General features: G+C 37.0%; 1 protein-coding gene and 1 long non-coding RNA gene across 4 annotated transcripts in view; both read right to left on the reverse strand.

Annotated features, from left to right (window-relative positions):
* Positions 1-562: 562 nt before the first annotated feature.
* The window catches only part of VMP1 (vacuole membrane protein 1), a 132,228-nt gene continuing 113,708 nt past the window's right edge, over positions 563-19,082 (reverse strand). For all 3 annotated transcript variants that reach the window (XM_045490657.1, XM_045490656.1, XM_045490655.1), the window contains 2 exons: positions 4,819-4,921; positions 563-3,733 (listed from right to left, as the gene is read on the reverse strand). In XM_045490657.1, coding sequence (XP_045346613.1) covers positions 3,590-3,733; positions 4,819-4,921 — 247 coding nt within the window. In that variant the 3' untranslated portion in view covers positions 563-3,589. The remainder of the gene's footprint in view (positions 3,734-4,818; positions 4,922-19,082) is intronic.
* Positions 17,897-18,670, reverse strand: LOC123604492. Its single transcript, XR_006715346.1, has 2 exons — positions 18,604-18,670; positions 17,897-18,367 (listed from the first exon to the last, which is right to left on the reverse strand). It is a non-coding gene; the product is annotated as an uncharacterized LOC123604492 (long non-coding RNA).

Genomic DNA, 19,082 nt, shown 5'->3' on the forward strand with positions numbered 1-19,082 from the left:
TCCAACTCACAAACTGTGAGATCATAACCTGAGCTGACGCCAAGAGTTGAAAGCTTGATCGACTGAGCCACCCAGGCACCCCTTTAGTATTTTATAATAAAAACTAAATTAGGAAAATGTCAATATTTTAAGGATGTAAGGTTAGAAAAGTATTTTCAATTATAGTAAATTTTGTGTATCTGTGCTTTGTACTTTGTTGCCTCACTGGGGGGTTAATTTTAGATTTAACAAGGTTTTGGTTTTATCAAGTCAATTGGTTCCTTAATTTCTGCCTTTCTCTTTATTAACTTGTATTTGGGTTTAACTTCCTTAGAAGGAGCAGGTTTACATCAAAACAAGGGCATACCTGCAGACAGTATTTAAAACGCATATATTGGGGCACATGTCTGGCTCAGTCTACAGAGCATGCAACACTTGATCTCGGGGTTGTAAGTTCAAGCCCCACGTTGGGAGTGGAGCCTACCAAATAAAAACATGTTTTCCGAGTAAACACAATGTAAAATTTTTGCATGTGTATCAAATGCGGTCTTTGACAAGTTAAAAACTGAGAACACGCCAACAATTATGGTAGTACTTTACATTTTATCCAATTTAATCATTACAACAACCTATTTCCATTCCTATAGATGAAATCTAGGCTCCGAGTTTAAGACTTTCTCAAAGTCACATGTTAGAGGCAGAACGATAAGCCATCAGTAACATAGACCGTTGCCCATGGAGGCGAGTGGGTTTCAAAATCTATGGAACGGCTTTTTGACTGTAAAAGGCTGGGAACTACTCTGAGCTCTTTACACATGGGTCAGGCAAAACACAATTCACCCAGGGCACAAGAGAACAACACGTTATTCTAATTAGCTTAATGCATTAATTGTCCTCAAAGGAATCATTGCTGAGTAGTGAAAGTGAAGACCAGCCTCAAGGCAGTCCTACTACAGCTACAGCCAGCAGGGAGCACAGTGGAAACACAGGCAGAGGTTGTTCATATGGGAGCACTTCCTACTTACTGCATCTGCTGAACTAGTGTATTTCAGAAACTGCACTCCAGCCACACCTTTTTCTGATTTTTAGAAGATGAGGAGAGTGGCCATCATCCAAATCTCTCTTTCTGTCAAACACTACACGTTTCCCACATTACTGTTTTTAGGGAGGTGTTCCTCAGCACGTAAGTGTATAAACTGAGCATGTATTGCATTATATCGTACTGTATTATTTTGACAGTCATGGAGTTGAGAGACAAGATAAAGTACCACAGAAATGTAAGGCACAAAATGACAAATTAGATGGAATTAGAATTCCCAGGCACCCCGCCCCCCTGCTTTTTTTAAATTTGCAGTAATATCAAACCACCCACTCACAAATTTTCTGGTCTCCCACCAACTGGAATCAACTAGGTTTGTTTTGGGGATCATGTAGTTGTTTGTGTTCACTTTGGTGGATACAAGAAAGGGACAAACGAACCACTGGAACAGAAGGGTAACGTTCTGAGCCAGCTGGAATCCAGCAGGATCATCTGAGCATGTCCCACCTGAACGCTTTGTGGAGGAAAGGGGGACAGCTGTTTTTCGTTTGTTTTCAAGGCAAATTCATTTGAAAGAGTGAACAAACCATTATCATAATAAGTCAAATGTATTACTTAGCTCCTCAGTCTAAGGAATGTTTCTTTTTTTCTAAACACTGTACCCTGAAATAAGTTTACCAATAAACCTGGAAGATTTAGCACATATAGTATAATTCATACGGGGTTTCCTCTTTCCTTTCTTCAAACACCAAATAAAATGCAGGTGAAAGAGATGACACACAATTGGAAGCTGACTTAGAAGTTTATGCTAACCCTAAAAAATCTAAAAAATTTTGTTGGTTAATGTGAATCTATTTAACATAAAACCTGGGTACCGCTTTGCAAATAAAGGAACAATCACATTACCACAAGGTCGCTGGGCAGAAAAAAAAAAAGATTGTTAAGAATAATAACCTTTGCAAAACCCACAAGGCAGGTTGTTTGTCCTTTATTTAGCTGTGGTCATGGAGACCATCCCAATTTTCCATAAAATCTTCTCGATACTGCTGCAATATCATGGCATAAAAGATTCAAAGTGCCACTAGACTTAAGGACAAGAGTTTTTTTTGTCATAAACCATGAGGCTCGGTAATGTTTAAATGGGAATATTTGATATGGATGGTCAGATGAGAGATACCAGAATGTCAGACAGCCCATCGACTGCTGTTGCCATGAGATTCAACAGTCAACATCAGTCTGATAAGCTACCCGACAAGGTGGTACAGCCATGGAGATGTCACGACGGTAGGCAAACTAAGTAGACATTCAGGCAGGATTTGATAAAACAATCAGGCATTTCTGGCCTGTTGCGATTTAAACCCGATTCTACTTTTAACATAATGTCAGAAAAGATTTTCCTAAAGAAAAAAAGTGAAATTGTTTATTTTCCTCCCAGGCAAAACGAAACAACCAAGTTCAACTGGAAACATCCCAAAAGAACATAACATACTCACTGAAGAAAGGAAAGAAAATTAGGTTACATTCTAAAAGTAAATTTTTGTCAGAAACAGAAAACATGCTGAGCTAAAACGAACACAGACAGGAGAAAGTGTGGTTTTTTGAAAAAACGAGTTATTTCTCTCCAGTGCCCTTTAATTTATATACTTTCATTTCTCCTGTTTTCACGAACCCCTCGCTATGTCAATCCCTAGGGAGCCATTTCATCAATGTGTAGCAAGCTGCCCCAATTCCAGGTTAACAAGAAAGTGCCTCGGTGGTGGCTCCTACACGTAAATAAACAACGGTTGAAGAAATTATGGTTGTAGGTAGATCTGGCAAAGTCGACCATTAGTTGGAAGTAGCTAAAGGGAAGCAAAAAATCAAAACGCTCAAGAAAACGGACACAATTTTGGAATGATCAAAGATGTCTTTATAAAGTTTGTTCATGACTTCATTCTAAATATACAGAATAAAAAATGGTGTCAGCTCATTCGTGAGACACCAATCAGAATTTTCTTATACTGTCTCAAAATTTAAAGATCAGTTTCCCAAGAGGGTGTGCAATGCATCATAAGATGGCCTTTTTTTTAAGGTAGGAGAGGAAGAGTTGGGCAGGATTAAATAAATTTTACCATGATAGACATGCAAGACCGTTATCCAATCTAGTATAATTTATACACACTTTAATGACTTAGAAAAACAAAGGAGTCATTTCTGACAAGCCTAAAAGGCTTGACATACTCAACATACTTAGGAACTAGTTTTTGGTGTCCGGAATTCTTTAATTGTACCACGTGGGCCTTCTGAAAGTAACAAAGAAAAGCCCGGTTTCTGTTAAGTTCGCTGCTGAACATCACATTCCACCTGAATAAAACACAAGCTGGATTGAATTGAGGGTGGATACCTTACCTTAACACACAAAGGAAAAGTGTGTCAGTGCAAAATATGGACTAAACTGTTTTCAGAAAACAAAACATTTTTTTTTTTTAAATTCATATAGGGTGGAAAAGGGTATTTTCCTTCCTGGTTTGGAGTCCTCCCAATTTAAGGCAGAACTCATTTCTAATTTCTGCCATTAGAACCTTTTTCTGCTTATTTGGTTTTCTCCTCTGAGTTCAACCGCTGCTGGATTCGTTTGGCATAACTTTGTGCCATGGAGTTAATGATGGACAGGATGAAGTAACACACCATTACAACGACCAACTTCTCAAACATCCAGGACAACCAGTTTTCTCCCTGTAAGAATAAATGCAGAACAACCCACGAGAAATGCTTCATTAGTTCAGCAGTAAAAAGGGATCATTTACAATATTTAAGAAAAATGATGAGAATTTGGGGCTTATAAGCTATAAAGTCTAAACAATGAAAATGAGAAGGCCCGTGTCTCTAGATACCCTGAAGTCTATATTCAGGCCTTCTGACACCCAATTATTAAGATTTCACTTTGTCAGATGTAAAGTCAATGTTGATTGACATAGTTTAGAACGGGTCAGTGTGAGGTCGCCTTTTTTACTACATAATAAAATTTTTGATTCAATTCTGCTCTCTGAAGTTGCCATGTAGATACTTGTGGAGAGCAGTGTCCAGATAGTTACATGTCATTCCAGCACTGGGAGCAGCTTTTAAAATATGTCATCTATTTCTGAAGTCATGTTTGGTCAACTGAGGGCGGCAAAGGGCCACACAGAGTGTAAGGCAGACGGAGGGGGGGGGGGGGGGGATTCAACAACTATGCTTCCTTCAAGTTTCCCATTTCAGGTTACTGCTTACCCATCCTCTTCTAGTCATTTCCCTTTGCCACAGAACTGTTTACAGAAAAGGCAGCCTTAGTTTAAGTTAAAGTTTTTAAGTTCAGCTATGTGAAGAGCCTTTTTTAAAAAAGAAAAAAGATTATTTTCCCATCTCTTAAAAAAGTAGGGCAAAAATGAAGGAGATAGTCAAGTGACCGCCGTTAGTCACATACTTTGTTATGCTATGAAATGTTACAAATTTTAACTTTTTAATCCACTTGGGAAGTAGATTTGGTAATAAATCATTTAAGATCAAGGCAACAACTCATTCTACATAACACATCATTTGCCATTAGCCTTCCCTTTGTTTTTTTTTGGAGAAGACAGATACAAACGGAAATTACATTTCTGATTTAGTCAAAGCCAGTGTCCCAGTAGAGAGTAAACAGAGCCTCCACTTCGGTTACTGAAGACTGACAGACAAACTACTCTATTTGCCTCAAAATGCCAGTGAGTGCTGGGAGTATAATTTCAGCCTGAGACTGGGGGGAGGGGGGTGGCAGAAGAGAGGAAAACAGAGCAAAGTCTCACCTGCGGTGTGCCCATCTCACTTCTGTGGTGAAGCTTCTGCCGCTGGGCCTCCAGATATTCCTGAAATGGCTTCTGCAGAGATGGACCTATGCCGGGGACAGCACTGGAAGCAGGGTACGATAACCCAAGGAAAAAGATACATTTGGGAAGAAAAGCAAGAAAAATGTGAAAGAAAAATCCACTTACCACCTGGACTCAAAAAGCAGGGATTGGACAGAAAGAGGAAAAAAAATACAACAATCAGCACAACTGGCAAAATCCTCTGAACTCTTTTCAGTGGATACATTCATCCTTTAATAACCCCTTCTAGGAGAAAAATCTCTTCCACCAACTCAGGAGAGAAACTAGGAGCTGAGCCCCTCTGGCACAAGAGTTCATCCTCAGAGTGAGACCAGCTAGGCTGATGCCGCACGCTGTTGTGGCACAAAGAATAAAATGAATGACTTCTGAGAAGTCCCACATTTATCACCACCAGTTCCTGTAAGAACTGGTTTGAACCGATTAATAAGGAAATGACTTATGCTTGTGTCATCCCTAGTTGAAAAAGAAACTGCCCGCCCTCTCTCTGACTTGTCCCATCTTCTCAGAGGGGGGCGGTCCTTTCTCAATCTAAGTCCTTATTAGGACAATCTGTGCGTCATCCTTATCCAAAAAGAATGCATTAGCAAATTTGGGAGGCACCTCCCACTAGTCAGAAGTCAGTGATTAACAAAGGAACAAAGAAGGAACTCTGAACCTTGAATCACTTCGTGGTTTATGGTAGATGGTTTGCACAGAAACTACAGTACATTACTAAACAACTTGTTCTGAAATGACTGGGATAGGGATCTCTGATAAGTTTATGTACTCGGAGGTCCCTCTCACCCAGAATATGTGGAGGCAGTGCTGTTAAACCGGTTTGGCAACCAGCTACCAGGATCCTGTTTTAGAAATGCTTGCAGGCGTTTTTTAAAATGGTAACTTGAGGCAACTTAGAAAATCAAACATCTCTATTTTCTGTACCTTTTATTTTCTCATCTGCCATAACAGGGCTAAAAGGTAGATGAGCTCAGTCTCCTGCGGCCAGCAAAAGCTATGTCAATATGTATTTGCAACAGCACCTAATGTTCCCTCTTATAAGTACTAACTTCACCACCTCTTTTCGAGAACAATTCAGTTATTGCTTTCTGTAATACAAAGCAGAGAAGCAGAGGAAGAGAAATTTTTTGCTACTATATTTACCAGAAGTTAACACATATATAACTTCTGGCTGACACTTCTCTTTGATCCTCTTAAGTATCAACCACCAAGTACTTAATGGAGTCCTTATTTTGTGTCTGACATTGTAATTGGCACTAAGGGAAAACAAAACAACTGCAAGAAAGAGCTTGTGCCCACAAGGAACTTAGAATCATTATGGAGATTCAAAACACACGGGCACACACACGTACACACAAACTGATTTATGAACAACAAAATTTACAAATTAATACTAAAATTTTTTGGTATAGAAGATATATTCCAAAGGAACTGGAGAAAGGAGAGATCAGTGTGGGGTGAAGCTGTCAAAAAGATCCTTTAATAAATATTGAAAGACACGGGGAAGGGCTGAATAGACATAGATAGCAGAGACCATGGCTGTACTGATCAGCACATAAGACCCATATGGACAGACAGGAAAAATGGAGAAGGAAGGGCAAAGTCTCTTTCTTAACCTACAGCCTCAGTCTCTCTCTCACTGACTTTTAAGTAGCTTTACATTAAGGGGTAAACCAGAGAAGCTGGGTCTGAGCTGTGTTGCTATTTATCAGTGATGATTCTCACTACAACAGGACAACAAGAGGACAAACTTTCTCTTTATTTTTTATTTTTCTTAAGTTTTATTTAAGTTATCTCTACATGGGGCTCAAACTCATGACCCTGAAATCAAGAGTCACATGCTCCTCTGACTGAACCAGCGAGACAGAACTTAACTTCAGAAAATCAATTCTTATTCACTATTAATAACAAATGCTAGGAGCCTGGGTGGCTCTGGGGGTTTGAGCGTCTGACTCATGACTTCGGCTCAAATCATGATCCCATGGTTTGTGAGCTGGCAGCTCTGGGATTCTCCGTCTCCCTATCCTTCTACACCTCCCCTGTACTCTCTCTCTCTGTCAAAAATAAATAAATAAAAATTAAAAAAAAAAAAACCTATATCGTTGTTTTAAACTATAAGCCATAGTCAAGCCATTGTGTTTTTTTTTAAGGTTAAAACACTCCTTTTATTTACAATGGCTGATATAATTGTAAACTAATGTGAACAGCTAGATTATACAAGAAATGCCTTGAAAATTCTCTTTTTGATGTCCTCTAAGAGTTGGATTCCATTTTATGTGCCTTGTTCTTTCTTCAGACTTCTAACTTCAGACTAGAGTTTAGCAGAAATAAGACTTACAGTTTCCCTCAAATAATTCTTGGGCTCCATTCTTGGGCCATTATTGAAAGAGAAAATGAAGAACTAAGACCCACATGTTAGAAAGGTTCTACTTTTTTGTTGCTGTGGTTGAGGGGAATGAGGAAGGGACTAGCAACAGTCATTCTAGACTCTCTTCAAAATAATGTGAAGTTAAAAAATGTTGCCATTGTTAAGTCTATTAAGAGCTACACTCTAGTTGAGAGAGAATATATGTCATTACATTTAATTTAGTTTATTGCACGTTTACATTTAGTGATGTGCAATTTTCAACTATCTTGGGCTAATGCTGAGATAATTTTTTAAGGTGCTATATAGTGTTACATGCTTTGAAGAATTTTTGGTGGGGTGGGAGACGAATCTATTAGTTTCTCATAAGAGACTAGGGAAACAGTTGAAATAGAGAAGTTAAAAGTTTTTATTGCAGGGGTGCCTGGGTGGCTCAGCTAGTTAAGCTTCTGACTTTGGCTCAGGTCATGATCTTGTGGTTTGTGAGTTCAAGCCCCAAGTTAGGCTCTGTGCTGACAGCTCAGAGCCTGGAGCTTGCTTTGGATTCTGTGTCTCCCTCTCTCCGCCCACCCCCGTTTGTGCTCTGTCTCTCAAAAGTGAATAACTGTTAAAAAAATTTTTTTTTAAGTTTTCATTGCAATGTATTAACCAATACTATCATGAACAAATGTCACATGCTCTCAATAAATCCGAAAAAAAAAAGAACACATAAGTATTAACTATTATATAACTAATTGTTGGATTCTCTTAACCTTGATATACTCATCAAAATTTTAGTTTTATTTTTATTGTTCTAACTCTACAAACAATGGCTTAGGCCACAGTTGCCTCAGCTTATACAAAGCACATTACACTAGAGTTCCCTTAATTAACATCAAAGCTATTTTAGTAATGGACTACATAAAAATTGAAAGTGCAGTTGTCACTCTTTTCAAATATATATATTTCATTAATATTTCTGTACAGCTGTCAATCTTAACTTGCATTTAAAGCAAACTATAATACCAGCCCATGACCTCATCCCTCAAGTTATTTTCAAGCAGCAGACAGAAGAGTCCATTCTGACATTTAAGATTAATTTAAGGTACATATATGGGGGATGGGGGGGTGAAGAATAACTTGAATTCCAGTTCAGTGGTTTTTTACAGTTGGCTTAGGAAATAGCTTAAATGCCATTCTCTGAAAGCCATTAAATTCAAAGTACCCTGTGCACCTGGCCAAGGAGTCATCTCAACCTGTAGTGAAAGCGTGAAGTCCTCCATCTGCCATTAGGTCTGATGAAGTTCAAAGTATTATAGTTTCGTGATATAAAAGTATATAAAGTAGGAGGAGAACAAACACAAAATGATTTTTCAGTCAACTATTGGATTTAAATATGTTTAAACTACCCTTGTAAACACTTTCTCTAAGTAAGAAAGCCTTAAAAAAACCCTAAAAAACAAAAACAGAAAAAACAACAACAAAAAAGATCTCATCTGCTTTTCCTTGCTGTAGACCTTCAATATGGTGGGTAGAAAAAGCTTTGTGGATAGTAATTATCTTGATATTTATTTTCTTGGCATACACAAACATGTTTCAGATAATATCTCATTAAAAAACAAATTTCCAAAAAAGTAATGGCAATTTTTGAATTTCTGTTATTGATTTTAATAAAGAAAAAAAAACTGTCAGAAAATGCAAAATGAGAAAAACAAAGAGAAAACAAAGGAGAAAAAATAAAGAAAAAAAAAAAAACCCTACGTAAGTCCAAACCCACCCAAAGCTTGAAAAGTGGTTTCACAGGAACAGTATTTTACCAGGCTTACATACCTTGGGAGGTATGTAACAAGACAAACTTCTTTGTAAAATTCTGTTAAGGGCCCTGACCAATATGCAAACAACTATTTTTCTGCAGTTTTTAATACATTATGTGACTCTGCTTCTGAAAATCATTTTTCTGAAAATAAATCTATATTTTAAACTCTCCCCATATTGACTTATTATAAATAAAGGTCTGCATTATTCTCTGTACCCACAAAAAGCCAGAAAATCTTCCAGAGGAAGCATCACAATTGGTAGAGGCTGGAGAGAGAGTGGGTGGTATGATTATTTGTCACAGTGTTTAAATTTTCATTTTGTTGGTTATTCCTGGGCACACAACCCATCCCAAAACTTTATCGGTCATTATTATTCCTGTTTCCAAGGAATTCCTTTTAAATTGTGTAACTCTCAAACAAAATGGTTCAACAGATATAAAAAACACATCATTAAAACTTTCAATCTCTTCTCCATCATAGAGATGGTCATCAAACTAACAATTGTTATTAGAAGACCTGAAATTTTCCTGTTCACGATTCTGGTTGGATTTTTCCAGCCAGGTGTATGTTTTTGTTACTATGTGCCACCATAAAACTGGGGCACAGTGTCTAATAACAGAAATAACATGAACTTAAAAAACATTGATTTGTCTTGTTGTTTAGACCTACTTACACAGGGCTGCCTCATATAAAGGTTAAGCAGTTAAAATGCCTAGGGAAATTAAGTAGGTATGATTAAGTAAATGTTTTATTTAATATAGGCTCTGCTCCTTTCTTAATCACTTTTTTGAGGATCTTAGCACTGATGTGATCATGGAAGTTACACTGGCTTTCCTGAAAATATATTGTCTGACATCAGTTCTTAGTAAAGGCTACAGAGTAAGAAGCCTTTATCTTTCTTAGAAAAAATTATAGGCAAAATGTATTTTCTACCTTTCTTTCACTAGTTGTGCTGTACTCTGAGGCTAATTTATTTAACATCCCTCTGATGATTAATCATAACATCTAAATAACATTCTCAGGGTGTGATTAGTCAAACCTCTGAAAGCTTATAAATGGCAGAAAAATGTTTTTAGAATAAAATTCAGGTCAAGGACAATATTAAAGAAAGGAAAAGTTAGGATTTAATCAATTCTACTGCTGTTATAATTCAGAATCATAGTAGAGATTTTTCTGAAGTAAACTAATGATGCCCACTACTTTTTGAGCATAAAAAGTGACTTTTGAGGCCAAGAAGCTTAGACCAATGGTTTGTAAACATTTTGAATATATGTATATATTACTTGTGCAAACAGTAAAATACACAAATACAAATTAAAAAGGATAAAATAAAGCTAAAATTTAAAAAAATTCTTAACTTTAAGTATGATGGCATTTGTGTTATCATTAGTGAATATTTATTTCAAGGCATATTACATACTTGTCCTTTATTAAAGTAATTTCTAAATTTGTTGGCTGGCTTCTATAGACATATACTAGTAAGATGTCAATGCTGCAACTTTTTTTACTGTTTCTTGTGACTGCATTATTACTACTATCTTCCTTCTGTTTCTTTATAGGAAACTTTTAAAGCTACTTGTCTGTTTTGTGAAGGTTAATTTAATTAAAACTAGGAATTATAAATCTGATTAATGGGGCACAGAAAAACACAATATACTGCAACAGGCCCAATGTGAACCCCTTCTGTATCATGGAACTCCCACTGTTTCCTTAGCCTATTTTTGTATTCCATGAGATGTGATTTTCTGACCTGTGGACTGAGGGAGTGCCAATCAGATTATTGGTAAACTATATGCTCCATGTGTGTATAGTCATATAAAGTTTATATGTATGTGCTACCATAATGTTATATATGTAACAAAAATACACAAAAAAATAAAATAACAAAGATGAAAATAAATATAAATAGAAGTTCTGAAAAAAATGAGAAGTTCTATTATTTTAGTCCCATTCTGATGGTGGAGACCACTGGTTTAGACCATGAAGCTAAACTTCAAGCGGTATAAATATTATACCTTATTCCCAAGAAGGTATAGTTAGCAGAGCAATTCAGTGCAGGACTGTTTGGTAATATATCAGAAAGAAAAGAAGCTATTTCTGTAAAGACACAGACTGGATGTCTCTTTTTTGCTGACTTCTAATGGGTCATTTATAAAGAGTGCTATTAAGAATCTGGAGAGTCAAACCTCAAGAAACTGAAATTCTGTGCCCTTGGTTAAATTTTAATTATACTTCAAATGAGTATCAGGGGTCTTCAGACTGATTTTCTTGATTGAGTGAGGATCACTGTATGTAAATCAATAAATCGGATTTATCCTCTGACTCCAGAGAATTCCTCTATCAACTGAGAATTGGCCCAGAAGTACAGGAGTAGAGAGTCTTACTATTAAATGGAAAATGGTCTCCTGCAGACTCAAGCCAACCGGTGGTTCTGCTGAAGAGACTGAATTTTACAATGAAGGTACTAGTAGGATATATTCTCAGAGATAAAATAAAAACTCCTTCCCATTCCACTGCCCATTTACATGCTTATCTTGTCTTCTATATATAAGAGGCAATGACAGCATGGTAGAAGTTCAGTAAGAAGATGGATTAACAATTCCCTTTCTTCTTTAAAAAAAAAAAAAATTTTTTTTTCTTTAAAGTAAACTCTACTCCCAATGTGGGGCTCAAACTCACAACTCCAAGATCAAGAGTTGCATGCTCTACCCACTAAGCTAGCCAGACATGCTCCACACCCCCAGCAATTCCCTTTCTTGATAAGTTTTATAAATAATTTTCTGTTTCCAGAAGTGTGCAGATTTTAACCAAACACTATAGAGTTAAATCCCCCCTCCCCCCCACCCCCGCCCCCACCCTCCGCAGTGATCTAAACAGGCTTAACGGTTAGTATTTTAATGAGTTGTCATTTCCTGTCTGATAAAGATTCTCACAGTATTTAACCACCAGTTTCCCTGTGGCCCAACCAATACTAGAGCTCTATTCATAGTGACTCAGAATGGATCTCAGACTCCAGGCCTGATTCAACAATGACAGATTGCTCCAAATGAAATGGTCATAAGGTAGACTGCTCTGAAGAAGGAAGGAAGGGGGAGTGTAGTTTATCATGCAATCTTTCTGAAGAAGTCAAAGGCCATCATGATGACTCCCATTAATATTTATAGCTTTCCAGTCCACAGACATTAGAGAAAGGAAACAAAAAAAAAAAAAAAAAAAAAAAAAAAAAAAAAAAAAAAAAAAAAAAAAAAGAGAGAGAAACAAAATGATACCTAATTAACCCAGGAATATGACAAGTAAATGAACTGATGTTAATTGCAAATCAACTTATATTTAACCCAGTAAAAGTGGGATCCTGTAATTCTGTATGACTGGAATGAAAGGGTTATTAATTTCCCCATGTAATTGAATAGGGAACCTGAATCTTTGAAGCTAATATTACAAGAAAAAAATGTTAACTGATGTATTCTACTTGCTTTTGGATCTGAAATGTGGCAGCCCTAACCCAAACCAAATTCCTTTATATCTCAGGACCTTGGAAGAGTACCCCAACATAAAATAAAGTTGGAATGAAAACTACGCTACACTAAACAATCTAGGGTTTTCTCAGATACAAAAGTTTGGGTTGATAATCTCTGGCACTGTCTAAAATTCGTTGTGATTCAACCTCAGGATCTGGAATTAAAACATCTTGAATTTCATTCACATCTGTGTCCCTTTCAAATGATTTAAACCTCTTTTGTACTCAAGTTAATCCACTGTGTGTTCAGCAGTATTATAAACACATGACACCATCAGTTGCTTAGTGGCTGTGTAGAAGGAAGACTACTGCATTATCCAGAAACATCAGGTGTATTGTTACTACTGGCTTACAGCACATTTCCATCACAGACGTTTTCAAAAAAAAAAAATAATAATAATAATAATTTGAAATTGTCCTTGCTTTTGAACATTTGGAATTGTTTTCTATCAGTCAGAATGGAGGTAAAACCTCCTTATAATTAGTAGCTACTCTTTGGATTATGCTATCATTAAAGGGACACTTTTGAAAACAAAACCTGAGCAGTAGGACCTAAGTGGGCATTTATGTTAATGAATGAACCCAGAACTAAACGAGCAGTTTATAAGAACCAAGTAAAAATGATTGGCTGCCAAAACAAAACCCTGTAAAAAAAAATCAACTGATTTCAGTTCTAGAAAATGGTACACCGATGGCAGCTTTATACAGCGACAAATCTGTGGCTGGCTTGAAGACCCATTGAATTCTAAGGATGAAATCAGCAACAGGGACCCATAGACCCAAAGATCAAGAATAAAGGAGAGTTTGCAGAATTTTAAATTGAAGGTGGGATGGCATAAAAACTTACTGAGTTTAGTCATTCAAAGTGGCAGGAAGGTGTGTGGAGAAAAAAATGACAGTTACTGACTGGAATTCAACCTCAACTAAGAACAATCTAGTTATTCCAACATTAGTTAGGAAGAGAATCACAAAACGCAGTAGATAATGAAGAAGAAAAAAGTCATGATCTCTGTCCTTAATGAACTTAATCTAGAAGGGTGATGAGAGAGGAAAAAAATGCATTTAAACCTACAGTACAAAAGCCAGTAGGTTTCTCCCTCAAAGTAACATCTGCAGTAACTAATTACAGCTGTACAAGGTGAATGCAAGTGTGAACAAGGAGTGGAAAGAAAAAATTCACACTGACTCCCTATCAAATTCACACAGTAGCCATTTGAAACTGGCACTGTAGTCCAAACCTCCAACTTCAAATAGACTACCTCACTGCTTTCTACAGCACTCCCTCAATATTTCTCTTTCTACCTCAAAAGATCTTAGAATCTTTAGTTTTGAAGGAAGCAGTGGTTAAAGAAAATAATCCACTTAGGCTTTTGATCTTGTCTCCTGGATCCTATCTCCATCTCTTGCATTTACATGAATTTAACTTCTCTGTGTTTCAGTTTCCCTATCTACACAGTGATAGTACCTTACAGGTTTTGTTATGCATATTCAGTAAAAATGTATGTAAAGCATCTGGCAAAGCAGGTTCTTAGTAAATGCTAATTTCCAACCCACATCCTTCCCTTTTTTCATTTCTATCTTCCAACTCTAGCTTTTTTACTAGAGTCTTTCCTTCAGTCTCAAAATACTGTTCTAATAATGAATGAATGAATGCATTCATGATTAGAAATGAATGAATGGATTCATTCAGTCAACAAATATTTACACAACACTTAAAATGTGTCAGGCGTGACCCTGATCTGCTTTTTCCTTTAATCAACAATTCCATGTAATACAATTTAATTCAGTTTTAGTTTACATCATTCTACAGAAATGCTCTAATTATGGTCAACAGTAAGTTCCTAATGCAATGACAATTTCTCATACAGTCTAACTTCAGAGTTCTTGCTTTATCTTTTAGCTATGATGCCTCCCAATATCCATAACAAAAATATAGAAGATTTAAGTGTTAAAAGAGAAGATAACAAACTACAGGAAGAGGACATGAACATTTTCCACCCTAACTGCAGAAGATTATGTTAAAGTCAGTGTGTACAAAGGAGTCTCAGCAGCTGCAATGTTAAAACTTAGTGTATCCTTTTTTAGTTAATACAAATATTTGTATTTTACACTTCTGCAACCGTTTCTAATTATTTTATAGTGATCAAAGGCAAAGAGAATCAACTACATTAACCATTTTATATTTTCAAATGAAAATAGATTTTTCTTTCTGTAGAAGAAAAAGTCCAGGCCAACATAGCTCACTCTGACCACTTGTCATAGGATAAGGAACAAGAAACATCCTTAAGACTCAGGCACTTAATTACTCACTGGTTAAAATGATCCCTCTCTTGCCACAGGCAAATCCGACTCTGAGGTCAAACATCAAGTTAACTCAGAAATAGGCAGCAAAGAGCATGGAACATTCTGTGTCTGGTAAAAAGTCCCTGCTCCAGCCAACCCCCTCCCCCAAGTCCAATGATTTGAGTTATGGAAACTTTCCTGTGTGGTAAAACTAGGGACTTTGTCTTCCAATAAGACCCTGGCAACCTGACAATAAGCCAATGTTCTGCATATGGTTTGTTACGAGTCATATGCTTAATGTTATTTTCTGGGAATTCTCATCTTCTACTTGGTGAGAATACTGGAACATGTCATTTTAATAACGATTTTAATGTTAGACTTGGTCATGCTCTTATGCCCAGGTCTCTCTCATTTGGAGAAAGTCTAAAATTAAATAAAAATTAATTTTAAATCTTATTAAAAAAAAAAAAGACTGAAACAAATGTAATGCCTTTGAAGCTCTGAAGTTCCCTCTTTCTTTGGTTCCATCCCTTGACTTATTTCACACTAAGATACCAAACAGTGAAAAACTCTATTACATGCCTACTCTTTTTTTTTCAGAACCTTTCTCTGTCCTCCTGCCAAACATATCATAAACCAAAAGGCTTTCTCTCAAGGCAATTATCTGTATTCTAACATCTCTCAGAATATAAAACTGATTCATTACATATGTTAAGATTTCCATATATAACTAGACTAACCCTTTGATTTAAGAAAATATAATAGAGATACCTTTCCCTAAACTTAATGACATTAGCAATTACTTCCCAGAACTGTTTAAGAAATAAATCTACTAATTATTATTTCTAGTTGAAGGAAGGGAACTATTTACTGTTAAAATTGCAGTAAATTTTGAAGGTAGGGCTTACCTTCTCTCTGGAACCTTAGGACTGTTATACAATGACATACTGTACTAAAAAACAAGGGTATAGTTAAGGTATCATATTTAGCTGGGCCACTCCCTAGTTACATTAAGAGTACCAGCCCTTTGGAAAGGCATATATCCTTCAGTAATCAGTATAGCATTCAAATCTGTGTAAAATTAATACTAAACCACACTACCAGAGATGTAATGGTCAATAATAACTCAATGCTGGAGGTGGGGTGAAGTGAGGGGTTGGGGTGGCATTAGTGAGCAGTTTAGCCTGGTAGGCCACAGGCATACTTGTGGTAAGAATTTGCCCAAATATGGCCCTAGACAAAATTATCTTATCAAAACTAAGTTATCAAAACTGAGGGTTATCTTGCTTATGTCCAATTTCTCTCTTATTCACCTTTTCCCTCTTCTGTGTTTTCCCTTTCACCATACTCTCAGGCTCTTTACTATGTGCCCACCTTTCCTGCACTAAGAAATGCTCATAAAGCATTGTTCGAAAAAATAAAAAGCACGGAAACATTTCAAATGTTCATCAATGGTAAGTGGATAAATAATTACCCAATGGAATAACATATAGCAACCAAAATGAATTATATTCAGCAACACAGAATAACATTAGCAACATAAAAGAAATCTGAAACAATTACATATAGTATTTGTTTTGAGAGAGAGCACAAGTGGGGGAGGCACAGAAAGAGGGAGAGAGAGAATCCCAAGCAGGCTCTGCACCATCAGTGCAGAGCCTAATGCAGGGCTTGAACTCACGAACCACGAGACCATGACCTGAGCCAAAGTCAGATGCTCAACTGAGCCATATAGGCGCCCTTAGTATGATACCCTTTTTATGAAAACAAAAACAAAACAAAAAACTAAAGCACAAATTATATAAATGAGTTATTTATAACAACTCTGACCTCATTTCCTTATCAATAAGAGGAAAAAAATACCCACCATACAAGGCTACAATTAGAAGTAAACAGTAATAATAATTGTAGGTAAAGGGCTCACTATGTTCAAAAAATAGTATACTCGGGGTGCCTGGTTAGCTCAGTCAGAAAAGTATGTGCCTCTTGGTTTTGGGGTCATGAGTTCGAGCCACACGCTGGGTGTAGAGATTACTTAAATAAATAAACTTAAATAATATCTTCAAGAATTATTTGTACAATCTTTGATGAAGAACTTCATCCCGGTTAAAGGCCAAGAATTAGGCCTTCCCTCAATCCTTCCTGGGAATAAACAAAATAGTCACTTAGCATTCTACCTTTCTATCCAGTCAACAGAAACTGGAAAAAACAGAGACTGAAGACACAGGCAACAAAAAAATCTAGATGAAAGGCACTATTTATTTATTTATTGCTGGTGATTTTTTAAATTTATTATTATTATTTTTTTTCAACGTTTATTTTTGAGAGAGAGAGAGAGAGAGCAAGCAGGGGAGGGCTAGATAGAGAGGGGGACAGAGGATCCAAAGCGGGCTCTTGTGCTGACAGCAGACTGCCTGATGTGGGTCTCAAACTCATTAACCAGATCATGACCTAAGCCTAAGTCAGATGCTTAACTGACTGAGCCACCCAGGAGCCCCACTGGTGACTTTTTAAAAATTGTTTATTTATTTTTGAGAGAGAGAGAGAGCGAGCAAGAAAGTGAGGAGCAGAGAGAGAGGAAGACAGAGGATCTGAAGCTGACTCTCCTCTGACAGCAGAGAACCTGTTGAGGGCTTGAACTCATGATCCAGATCATGACCAGAGCTGAGATCGAGTCAGATGTTTAACCGACCGAGCCATCTGGGCTCCCTGAGATGGAAAGCATTTTAAAAATTCACATGCCTTGGGATGTTAAACCACGGATACAAGTATGTTTCTACTAAACTGGGCATTTCACATTTGATTGGAAGTTGGAAAGGTTGTCAGTGGCCTCCTGAACTGGAGAAGAAATGCTACCAGTTAAATAACTAGTCTGGGGCAGACTTCATATTCAAATCTCAATTTATTTTGTTCAAAGGCAGTACACTCTTTTCATGTTCCACTCCCTAGCTCTCCTTTCTCTTGGGGTTCATTTTTCATTCCTTCTTGTCTCAGTATCTCATCATTTTAAATTTGAATTGTTGCTGGCTTTTTTTTTTGTCTTGTCTTTTGATTTTTCCCTCTACCACAGCAAGTCACCACTCCCTTAATTATGGGTACTTAGTTTTAAATATCCTTCAAAAGCCCATATCCCAAACTTTACTAGTTTAGTTTGGTGATTTGCTAAACCATTTACAGTTTAACAGTGTAAAGAGGGATACCAAACAATCAAAGGATAATGTTATTAGAGGTAGTATTTTCAGATCAACTCAACAAGGGGTCTAGGGAGTCAATTTATCTGTTCTTTCCTTTTCTAAAACAAACTACCAAACTATTATATATGTAATAATAAATTTACACCTACCAAAATTCATTATCCTTGTTTAACTTCATTTTCAGTCTAGGTTTGGTGAGTCTGTTTATTATTTAGACACTTGTATTTAAAAGCACTTCCTACTTCAAACTGTAGGAAAACAGATCATGTCAAACTCAATTGGAGGATTTGATTAAAAGATGTTATTCTTGGGGCGCCTGGGTGGCGCAGTCGGTTAGGCGTCCGACTTCAGCCAGGTCACGATCTCGCGGTCCGTGAGTTCGAGCCCCGCGTCAGGCTCTGGGCTGATGGCTCAGAGCCTGGAGCCTGTTTCCGATTCTGTGTCTCCCTCTCTCTCTGCCCCTCCCCTGTTCATGCTCTGTCTCTCTCTGTCCCAAAAATAAATAAACGTTGGAAAAAAAAAAAAATTTAAAAGATGTTATTCTTGGGGCACCTGGTGGCTCAGTCAGTTGAGCGTCCTACTCTCGATTTCGGCTCAGGTCATGATCTCATGGTTTTTGAGTTTGAGCCCCATATTGGGCTCTGTGCTGACAGTGCAGAGCCTGCTTGGGTTTCTCTCTCTGTCCCTACCCCACTCATGCACTCTTTCTCTCTCTCAAAAATAAATAAACTGTAAAAAAAACTTTAGAAAGATAATGTTATTCCTGACAAATATGAGAAAAAAAAAAAAAAAAAAACCAAACACCTATTGTCAGCTGGTAATACAGAATTATTATCTGCCAAGTCTGGTTATTTATGCCGTTTAATACATTATCTAGAAAAGAAGTTAATGAGGTAATCCCTGTAGACGGCACTGGGGAAAAGAGGATACCAGGATGTTCCAGTATCCATGTCCTGAAAACAATTTTAAAAGTATGATACCACCCATTTAATTCAATTAAAACTGGATTCCAGCAGGTCTTGAATATCTTA

This window comes from Leopardus geoffroyi, chromosome E1 (genome assembly GCF_018350155.1).
Source record: "Leopardus geoffroyi isolate Oge1 chromosome E1, O.geoffroyi_Oge1_pat1.0, whole genome shotgun sequence".
Lineage (NCBI taxonomy): Eukaryota > Metazoa > Chordata > Mammalia > Carnivora > Felidae > Leopardus > Leopardus geoffroyi.